We start from the raw sequence: 10,985 nt of genomic DNA, 5'->3' as shown, positions 1-10,985 counted from the left end.
GGCCTCCCAAAGTGCTGGGATTACAGGCGTGAGCCACCGCGCCCGGCTTTTTTTGTTTTTCTGAATTGAACATTCAACTAGAGAACAAATTAAAGGGGGTACTTTTCTCCTCTTCTGTTTCTTCTTTTTTGAAATAAAGAATAAGCTTTTCCAAAGCTAGAATTGTTTCTAGCAGCTATTCCAACCCAGTACATTACCATTGATCTGAAATGTGATGATTATTGGAATGCATAAACATTGATGTATTTGGGAATGTATTAAAAATTAGTATATATATTTTGTTCTTACCTCCTTTGGTTGTATTTTTCTTTGCAGTATTTAGTCTCTTTGGAAGAGACTAAAAGTATGCACAAATAATGTCATTTTCATTATGACACATGGGAAATTGATTTCACTATTAAATAGTACTTTATACAAATCTTAATATGTTGATTTCTTCCCTTAATAGTTAATCATATTCTGCCTCTCATATTTCATGTTGTTTTTTGCATTATTTCAAACTAGGTAACATCCGTTGAAGACTAACATTGCATTTAATGCATTAAGTTATAAATGGGCTAGCATATTTGAAATCTAAGCATGTTTGCTTAAGTTGGATTGTAATACATCTTTTTACTCTCTGTCCCCTGTAAATAACCTTTATCCTGATTATGTTTACTTATAAAATTATTGATAGTAACCTAGGTTCTGATTTCTGTTCTCTTGCTGCTATTCCCTGGTTACTTCAGGTGACTCAAAACTTGGTCCTTTATAAAATTAAAGAAAAAAACACTTTCTGAAAAGGGCTAATGACTGGTAGCTGGGTTTTCATTAAAGCTTAATTTTCCAAGGGGTTGTACTCCTAGCTGAGAGTTTTCGGTTTACTTACTGGGGAAAAGATCATATTATGCTAAACCCAGTTTTTATGATGTTTAATTAAAATTATCCATGTTACATGATTTAGTCACGTTGGAAGCATTTTATAAAGGGGGAGGTTGTCTTCTGAAACTCCATTTTCAAATTCAAATTTTTATGTAGTGAAAAAGGCAATTCCAGTTCACTTTTTCCCTGCATGTAGTCCTTTTATTCCTCTTACGCAGGGTATAAAACTAAGACTCAAAAGATTTACTGGAGTATATTATTCTGACTGTTTAACACCTTTTTCAGGGGGCCTAGGTGGATGAGAGGAGGAGATAGGACCCGTCTTTAGAAAAGACAGGCAAGATGGGATGATAGAGCACCTCTTTCTTTTGGGAGAGGCCTTGGTGAGCTAATCATCTAAGTCATATTAAGGGAGTCCTGATGTTCTCTTTTCATAGGGACCAACTTCACAAGCATTTTAAAGTAAAAATGATGTCAATCACAAAACATTTCTGGTGAAGCAAGTACTCAAAAATATCTTAGACTGTTTAACCAGGTAGTCGCTGTGTATAACGTCTAGAACAGTAGGTATTCAATAAACTTGTGTCTTTTTGTTTTATTTTGGAGATAGGGTTTTGCTCTGTCACCCAAGCTGGAGTGCAGTGGTGTGATCATGGCTCACTGTAGCCTTGACCTCAGCTCAAGCAGTCCTCCCACCTCAGCCTCCCGAGTAGCTCGGACTACAGGCATGCACCATCCCACGCAGCTAATTTTTTTTTTCTTTTTTGTAGAGTCAGGGTTCTCACTGTTGCCCAGGCTGGTCTTGAATCCCTGGCCTCAAGCAGTCCTCCCGCTTCAGCCTCCCAAAGTGCTGGGATTACAGGCATGAGCCACTGTGCTTGGCCTCAATAAATAATTGAATCAAAGAAAAAAATATTCTTGGTATTAATACATGATTTAAAACACAATTCAGATTGGTCTTTCCACATGGATTTTTACCATATCCTCAGGGGAGACACTTGCAGTAATAAAAGTAAGCCAGCTTACAATCACTCACTAGCAGTTTTATTGCTTAAATATTCCAATTACATTATTTTTTTCTGCAGTTATTTGAAATGTCTTTAAATGTTTATAAGCAGTCAGTAAATACTTTACCAACTTTTAAGTACTTGGGTGACTTAGAATATAAGCCAAATATATCTATATACATATAAAATTAAGGAGAGAAATAGAAAAATACCTGGCAATTCTGCTCTCTTAGTGTGATACTTTTAGTCATAAGTTGTTACAAAAACACACTACAAAAGCAGTTTGATACAGGACTCCTTTCTATACCCAGATTTTATGGTCTGCAGTAATAGCTAGCTATTGTTGATTGGTTTTAAGAAAATATCTACTTGGGTCAAAATATGTATAGAACCATGTTAAAGAGCTGTGTTCCATTTAAGTTTCTCTTTTCATTTTGCTTATATAATCAATACGGAATGGTTAGAGAAGGAATGTTGCTTTTGGTCTAAGTATCAGATTCTTTTATTGAGCTATGGAATTTGCATATCTGTACATTTAGTAGGCATGGTTAGAACTCTTAAGGTTTTAATCCACATTATCTCCTCTTTCCTGAGTTTCTAAGGGCCATGATTATGAAGCCTCAGCAGTGTTTTTAACGAAGTACACTGTAAATTGTAACCAGAAGGCAGTGGCTTTAAAGGAGTGCTTATTTGCCTAAATGGCTGTTGACATATTTAATATAATAGTTTTGTATATGATTCTAGTATGCTAAATCATTTCAGTATTATGAGAATACAATTTATACACTGGATCCCCTTGTACTTTTTCTTTCAGTTGTCAAAATGTTACCATTATTGCTGGGATTCTAAGAAATCTCTACAAATGCCTCTGATGACATCAGAAACAATCGGTTCTAATCCTGTGAACTCCCTTGTGAAGAAAGCATGAGACTCCTTCGGTTTAGAAGCCATATCTTTCAGGTCATCCAGAGGTGCCCAAGCCACACCAACAGAGAAGACAGTGATTCCTACAATGGAAACATTTTAAAGTGAATTAAAAATCAGGTCTACCTAATATATGGAATTACGTCTCTGTGTTTTCCATACACTGTTAACATAGTTGCAGCGAAAACTGCTTACTAATTTCTGGACAATTAAATCCCCCAAACAAATTAAGTTTTCACAGTCATTGTGACAAGAGTGGTCCAAACCAGAAACTGCTACATCTGTAACTCACCACATGCACAGGTAAGTCATGATCACTGATAAGAAATATTTGATAAAGTTCAACATCCATTAATGACAAAACACACGTAATAAACTAGGAATAGAAGAAAAGTTTTAACCTGATCCACAGTATCTTTTCAAAAATCCTACAGTAGGCCGGGCACGGTGGCTCAAGCCTGTAATCCCAGCACTTTGGGAGGGCGAGACGGGCGGATCACGAGGTCAGGAGATCGAGACCATCCTGGCTAACATGGTGAAACCCTGTCTCTACTAAAAAATACAAAAAATCAGTAGGGCGTGGTGGCGGGCGCCTGTAGTCCCAGTCACTTAGGAGGCTGAGGCAGGAGAATGGCGTAAACCCGGGAGGCAGAGGTTGCAGTGAGCTGAGATCCGGCCACTGCACTCTAGCCCGGACGACAGAACAAGACTCCGTCTCAAAAAAAAAAAAAAAAAAAAATCCTACAGTAAATGCAGATGCTGAAAATTTTCCATACAAAGTTGGCCTGCATCAAACAGTATACTGGAGGCAGAGTCACAGTCCATTAAAGCAAGAAAGAAAGGCACCAGAGATGGGCTAAGTAAAAGGTAAAAGTGTTCAAAGGTTGTTTGAGGAACGGTGACTAGTCCTCTGATAATGACAAACCCTCTTCCATTTCAATCTTTAATACTGGCAAACTAATAATCAGAAAATGTCAGCCTATAATCCCAAAGCAAAACTAGTAAGTACTGTCCAAGAGGGGTCGGTATGAAACTGGAGTAATTTCTTCCAGTTACATTGAGGTATTCTATTTCTATTCACTTGAGTTACTAGAAGGCTTTTAGTACAACTGTACATTCAGTTAGGGTGATAATACATTGGTTGGATTCACCCCAATCCCAATTGTAGAAGTTTTCATTTAATCTTTTCTCTTTTTTTTTGGAGACAGAGTCTGGCTCTTTCGCCCATGCTGGAGTGCAGTGGTACAATCAAGGCTCACTGCAGCCTCAACTTCCTGGGCTCAAATGATCCTCCTCAGCAACCCCATCCTCGAGTAGCTGGGACTACAGGTGCATGCCACCAAGCCCAGCTAATTTTTTGGTTTTTTTGTAGAGATGGGGTTTCACCATGTTGTTCAGGCTGGTCTTATCTCAAACTCCAGGGCTCAAGCGATCCATCTGCCTTGGCCTCCCAAAGTGCTGGGATTACAGGCGTGAGCCACCACACCAGGCCTCATTTAGCAGATTCTTAGTGTAGAGTACCATCTATCTAATGCTGGGTGCAATTTTTTATAGCTTTTGGGGTTTCTGTAATAGTTTTCCTCTACGGATCTAAAGCTTCATCCCCCTTCTAGTGGTATACAGTGCTCAGAGTGGTAAACACCTAAGATACACAGGTTTACATGATGTAAAACCTACTTGGAACAATTTCCAATTGTTCCAGTCTCCTTTTCCTGACTCCTACTCCCTGGCAAAAAAAAAAAAAAAAAAAAAAAAATATTTTTGTTGAGGCAGCAGGGTTTGCGGCACTGCACTCCAGCCTGGCCAACAGAGAAAGAGACTCTCTCTAAAAAAAAAAAAAAAAAAAAGTCAAAATATTTTTTTCCTCCCCCTCAGTTTTCCTCACTTCTTTTCAGTTCTACATTCTAGTTCAGATTGTTTAGCTCAAGCCCAGCATATAATTACAGTTAAAAAAAATAAAACAATCACACCACTGTACTCCAGGCTGGGCGACAGAGCAAGACCCTGAAAATAAAAACAGTTGTGATCTAACCCTAAAATCGTACCCTATTTTCTGGCCTTTGCAACTTTCAATATCACTAAGGGATAATTTTCATGAATCAATTTTGGTGTAGTCCAGCCTTCTGAAGTTTAATCAATCTAATCACTTTATAGCCTGAATACAATCCTGTTATCTGTAAGTTCAGTAAGCTAAGTATTAAGGAATATGATAGTAAACAGGTCTTTACTTCACAGATTAGTTGCTGATGTATAAAAAATACTTTTTATGCCAGGTGCGGTGGCTCACGCCTGTAATCCCAGCACTTTGGGAGGCCGAGGCGGGCAGATCATGAGGTCAGGAGATCGAGACCATCCTGGCTAACACGGTGAAACCCCGTCTCTGCTAAAAATACAAAAAATTAGCCGGGCGTGGTGGCGGGCGCCTGTAGTCCCAGCTACTCGGAGGCTGAGGCAGGAGAATGGCGTGAACCCGGGAGGCGGAGATTGCAGTGAGCCGAGATCGCGCCACTGCACTCCAGCCTGGGCGACAAAGCAAGACTCCATCTCAAAAAAAAAAAAAAATTTTTACAAGCTAGATGTGGAACTTAAGTTGCATATCTTCTCTGTCTTAAGAATAATCTTTCATCAGTATCTGTAAAAATAGGTAAGTACATTGGCAGAGGTACTAATGTGTAGAAAGGAAAAAGGTTATGTCATTAGGAATTAAGTAGGGAAAAGGAGGTACAGAAGAGTATAAAAACAGCAAGTCCATTGATTCTTTCCTCCTGTCACTCAGTTATATCCTCAGAAAGGGAATCTTAGCTTTTTGTTGGTCTATTTGATCTTCAACACATTATGTTAATGTCCTCAGGAACGAGGCCTGTGCCAAAAGTAATATTAAGGCTGGGGTAAGGAAGAAAGAAAAAGAAACCCTTCTTATACCCTTTTATAACACCAGAGTGTGTTTTTATTATCTTAAGGGGAAGAAAAAAGGAAGGTTTTTTTTTCTTTTTGAGACAGAGTCTCACTCTGTCACCCAGGCTGGAATGCCATGGCACGATCTCAGCTCACTGCAACCTCAGCCTTCTGGGTTCAAGTGACTCTCATGCCTCAGCCTCCTGAGTAGCTGGGATTACAGGTGTATGTTACCACACCCGGCTAATTTTTGTATTTTTAGTAGAGACTGGTTTTTAACATGTTGGCCCAGCTGGTCTTGAACTCCTGACCTCAGGTGATCTGCCCACCCCAGCCTCCCAAAGTGCTGGAATTATAGGTGTGAGCCACTGCACGTGGCCAAGGGGGATAGGTAAAGACTATAGGAGACCTTATCTCAGGAAACTCATGCCAGACAAAACTTGACTAAAATAAAAGTTAAGGTTGGGTGCGGTGGCTTATGCCTGTAATCGCAGCACTTTGGGAGGCCGAGGTGTGAGGAATGCTTGAGCCCAGGAGTTTGAGACCAGCCTGGGGAACAAAGTGAGACCCCCGTCTTTACAAAAACAAAATTTAAAAATTAGCCAGGCGCACTGGCATATGCCTGTCATCCTAGCTACGTGGAAGGTTGACACAGGATTATTGCTTGAGCCCAATAGTTGGAGGTTGTAGTGAGCTCTGATCATGCCACTGCACTCCAGCCTAGTGACAGAGCAACAACCTGTTTCATACACAAGAAAGTTAGGATAAATTACTGAATGGCAGATTCATGGTAGGTTATAAGCTGGCTATTTGGAGATATAGTCCAAGTTTAAGCTAAATGTGAGCACCTGTAACATTTCCTTAACGTGACATGGTTCTCATGACAATTCTCCCAACAATACAGTGGTTAGGAATGTGGACTCTGGAGCCAGAATGCCTGGGTTTGGATCTTGGCCTTGCCACTTACTAGATGTGTCATTTCCAAGAAGTTTGTTTCCTTATCTATAGAACGAGATTAGTAGGGCTGCTTTGACAGTTAATATTGGGTAAAGCTGCAGGTGTTTGTTCAATGAAATGCTTAAATTTTTATTTACTCCTAAAATTCACTGAACCATTTTTTTTCTGTTCCCTTCTATAAAGAACAAGGACCTTACCTGCATCATGTGCAGCAGCTGCAGGGCCTTGGACATCATCATAGGACTGCCCATCTGTGACAATTACTAGGAAGTTCTTGTTGGGGCTCTCCCTTATAGGGCCAAACACATTTCTAACAGTAAAGGAAATGGCATCACCAGTAGCTGTTCCACCACTCATATAGCGGATGTTTCTGATAACAGCTAGGACATCCTCTTTGGTGCTATAGTCAGTGAAACTGAACTCCGTGCGCTGATCATAAGTAAACTGTACAGCAGCTATCTTGGCACCAATGTCCGAGATTTCAAAAGTCTTGGCTATGTTGGAAACAAATTCAAGCATGAGGCGGAAATTGCTATCTCCAACACTGCTAGAGCCATCAATTAGAAAGGCAATGTTCACTGAGTTATAACAGGTCTTGCTGCACATCATTTGTTCATGAGTGCACAGCTTCTGTACCAGAGGCTTTACGTATTTTGTGGTGCCAAACCAGTTGGGCATGTGGTAAGAGAAGAAGCCATTATTCCGACAGACAGCCTAATGGGGGGGACACATAAAAGATATCCAAAAGGATCAAAAGTTGTTTCTTCTTAAAACCTGTGGAAAATCCTGAATGTTACAAGTTAATCTAGATAACAGGCAGTCAGCACTGCACTTAGAGGTCCAAAATGGAATACCTATCACTGTAACAGAAGATGACTCTCACCACTTTACCTTGTCAACAAATGTAACATCCTGAACCATCCCCAGTTCTTCAGGAATAGGCTTGGCCACAGAAACTATAAATACATTGACACCAAACTCTCTGGCCACAATGCCTGCTTCCTCGATGTCATCAGAAGGCCAACCATCGATAAATACCACCACCACTTTGGGGATCCCTTTTCTTACTCCAGCATCTACTGTGAAGAATTTCTGAGCAGTATGCTTCAAGGCTTTTCCTAAATTTGAAAAAGAAGCAAACAAGTAGCATTTACCACTGCTCAAACCACATTTCTGTTTCCCTGTAGCATTTGATGCTGCAAAGTTTAAGAATTATACATAGAACTGGCAGTGGGGTGGGGCACACACAAAAAAGAATTATATAGAACCCAGTTCTATAACACATGCATTAGCTGGGAAAGTTTAATTATCTACCAGGCCTATTTTTTTCTCTTCACAAACCATATTAGTTCCCCCTCTACCTCCTAGAAGCCTCACATTTGCTTATCCCACATCAATTGCCAGTTAGAAACACAGAACTGATTCCCACTTCTGTGCACGTGCTCTCTATGTAGCCCTTTGGTGACTGATTAGTGCCTCTAAGAAGTCTCTCTTCAGAGTCAACTGTAGTGCTACTCTCATTCTTTCTGCCACATCTGCGTTCATTAGATAAGTCTGTTGATCTTCACTTCTTTTTAGCATTAAAAGAGATACTTCTCCAATGTTATATATCTAGTCAATCCAACATATGAGAATTCTAAATCACCATGCTTTATATTTTTAAAAATAAGAAATATCAACACACTTTGGTTTACTTCCCTTATACATTGAAAATTTATCTCAGATGATCAAATGCAGACCTAGCCAAGATTTCAATTCCAGGAGGATTTCACATCTGCTCATATAAAATAGCATAATACTGTTTTACATGTCTGATCACTGATAACCCTCTCCTATATTACTTCCCAGGTATTGAAGTCTACTTACCTGTATTGGAATTACCCCCTCTGAAACCTACTTCCTTTATGGCAAACAAAACATCTTTGGCTGATGTAAAGTTTTTCAAGTAAAATTCTATTTTGGGATGTTCACTAAGTGGAAGAAAGAAAATGTTATTCAGGGAGAATTAAAAAGGTAAAATAAGCAACATTACATGCCTTAAAAAACAGTTTTAAAACCAGACAACACACAAGTTTCTTTCTTAATTCCACAGTACATAGTCAACTAAGGCATTGCATCCTTACTTGAATTATTGGGGATATTTCAGAGGTGTAACAAAGAATTGCCATATGGAGGATTTATTATATTCTGGGTAATAAGTCAAAAGCATAACACATGTATAACCTCATTTCATCATAGCTCTACAAGGTTGGAATTATCCCAATTATGTAAATGAAGAAACTGAGGCTCAGAGCATTTAGGGAGTTTGCCTGATGAAACACAGCTGCATTTTAAGTTCAGGTTGTCTGGCTCCAAAGTCCACGCCTAAACTATACGAAGAACTTGAAATCAGGTTTGGCTCAGAGCCTTGGGTTTAACAGAAGTCCGCAGAATTGGGCACCAGGTAGCTAAACTAAATTAGGAAGTGGCTGGGTGTGAAACTAGGGTCTGTTCCATCGTGGGACCCAGAGGCTCTAAGTAGTGTGGATCTATTAACCCAGGTCTCTCTGTTTAGGAGAAACAATTTCATTGATGTGATGGTCAGCATTTTTTTAAAGGGAAAAAGGTGAAATGAATTATAAAGTTACAATATTGAGTTTTTCTTATGATGACAGTGACATTTGTGGACCTTAAAATTATGTGTATTGTAAGAGTTTAGCCATCTCATTTCCTATATTTAATATTAAAGGAATTTCAGCTCACTTTTATATAACTACTCTGTGTTCATCAGAGACTGTATTGAGTATAAACAACCAAAGCACAATCTGTTGTGTTTAGATTCCAGATGAGTCAGTATTTCATAGTGCAAAATTTTAAGATCTTAGCGTTATCAGTAGCTATTTTATTCAAGATTTTTTCAGGGAGAAGTATAACACTGACTGCATTTCTGCACACATACCTGATGGAATATTGGATCATAAAATCAGATTTCATGGGTTGAAAACCTTTTCACTTGTGGTCACTTTTCAACTATCCAGATTATGACTTAGGAAATTTGTCTCATTTTTGTATCCTTAATGATATGTTCTGTCCTTTGACTTACATATAAACTTGACAGGGTTTATCTATTCTAATAGCCTTTCTGAAACAGAAAAACTACAAACCAGGAAGTTACAAGAAGCTAGTCTTTGTATGAGTCTACAAGGTAATGAAGCATTCATCTTCAAAAAGAATTGGGTCAAAATAGTCAGAAAAAAGTATCAGACAAAAAGTATTGCAGGGGAATTTGCCTCATGGGATGTTAAAATGTGCAAGAAAACTATGATAATTAAAGAAGTGTAGAAAAAATATGTAAGGATTAGCATATGAATCAAAGAAATAGACTTGCTCAAACTCAGGTATAAATATGATACCACAAGTCAATGAAACAAGGAACCCATTTTTTTAAGGGTGAGAGACAAATGGTTAAATCATATAAAAAGAGTTAAATTTTCTTCTCACGCCAAAAAAATTCTATCTAAACTAAGAGCAGAGCCACTTGTAAAAAATAACATAGATGAAATGCAAATTAATATTTGTAATAGCATTGTTTATACACCCTTATACACTGCTGATAGTAGTTTAAACTAGTTCACCTTTCTAGGAAGCAATTTTGCTATTTATTTATTTGTTTTTTTAGAGATGGGGTCTTGCTCTGTTGTCCAGGCTGGAGTGTAGTGGTGCCATCCTAGCTCTCTGCAGCCTTGAACTCCTGGGCTTGAGATCCTCACACCTCAGCCTCCTGAGCAGCTGGTACTACAAGCATGAGCCACTGTGCATGGCTCAATTTCACTATTTATATCAGAGGCTTTAAGTCAGAACCTCACTTCTAGAAATCTAATGTGATAAAATAATCAGAGATGGGCACAAAGATGATATAAGGATGTTCATCACAGTGTAGTGTGTAATGTAGTGAAAAAACAATAAAAGAATGGCTAAATAATTATGCAGAGGAATATTATGAAATATTTTTGATGAATATTTGTGATATGAGAAAATGCTCAAAATACGAAAGGATGAAAAAAACAGGATGCAAGGCATTTTTTATAGTCTGAGCTTTTAAAAAATAATACAGTCAAATATTTCCTTAAAATACTGAAGGGGCCAGGCGTGGTGGCTCACACCTGTAATCCTAGTACTTTGGGAGGCCGAGGCAGGTGGATCACCTAAGGTTAGGAGTTCGAGACCAGCCTGGCCAACATGGTGAAACCTTGTCTCTACTAAAAATACAAAAATTAGCCAGGCATGGCAGTGCACACCTGTAATCCCAGCTACTCAGGAGGCTGAGGCAGGAGAATTGCTTGAACCTGGGAGGTGGAGGTT

General features: G+C 38.9%; 1 protein-coding gene and 1 long non-coding RNA gene across 3 annotated transcripts in view; one reads left to right on the top strand and one right to left on the bottom strand.

The window, feature by feature from the left end:
• Positions 1 to 10,985, bottom strand: part of COCH (cochlin) — a 21,607-nt gene that overhangs the window by 2,490 nt on the left and 8,132 nt on the right. Inside the window, exons 9-12 of one of the 2 annotated variants that reach the window (XM_011941853.1) lie at positions 8,511 to 8,614; positions 7,536 to 7,762; positions 6,842 to 7,358; positions 1,884 to 2,875 (exon numbers count right to left, since the gene is read on the bottom strand). In XM_011941853.1, coding sequence (XP_011797243.1) covers positions 2,700 to 2,875; positions 6,842 to 7,358; positions 7,536 to 7,762; positions 8,511 to 8,614 — 1,024 coding nt within the window. In that variant the 3' untranslated portion in view covers positions 1,884 to 2,699. Of the gene's footprint in view, positions 1 to 1,883; positions 2,876 to 6,841; positions 7,359 to 7,535; positions 7,763 to 8,510; positions 8,615 to 10,985 lie in introns of those variants that run through there. The other variant, XM_011941854.1, reaches the window with a different exon arrangement.
• The window catches only part of LOC105511677, a 14,789-nt gene continuing 6,486 nt past the window's right edge, over positions 2,683 to 10,985 (top strand). The window contains exons 1-4 of the long non-coding RNA XR_001001750.1: positions 2,683 to 3,095; positions 3,540 to 3,652; positions 6,828 to 7,743; positions 8,493 to 8,657. This is a non-coding gene — a long non-coding RNA (uncharacterized LOC105511677). The remainder of the gene's footprint in view (positions 3,096 to 3,539; positions 3,653 to 6,827; positions 7,744 to 8,492; positions 8,658 to 10,985) is intronic.

The sequence above is a fragment of the Colobus angolensis genome, unplaced genomic scaffold, assembly GCF_000951035.1.
Source record: "Colobus angolensis palliatus isolate OR3802 unplaced genomic scaffold, Cang.pa_1.0 Scaffold202, whole genome shotgun sequence".
Taxonomy (NCBI): domain Eukaryota; kingdom Metazoa; phylum Chordata; class Mammalia; order Primates; family Cercopithecidae; genus Colobus; species Colobus angolensis.
This window is presented reverse-complemented; position numbering and strand designations above follow the sequence as displayed.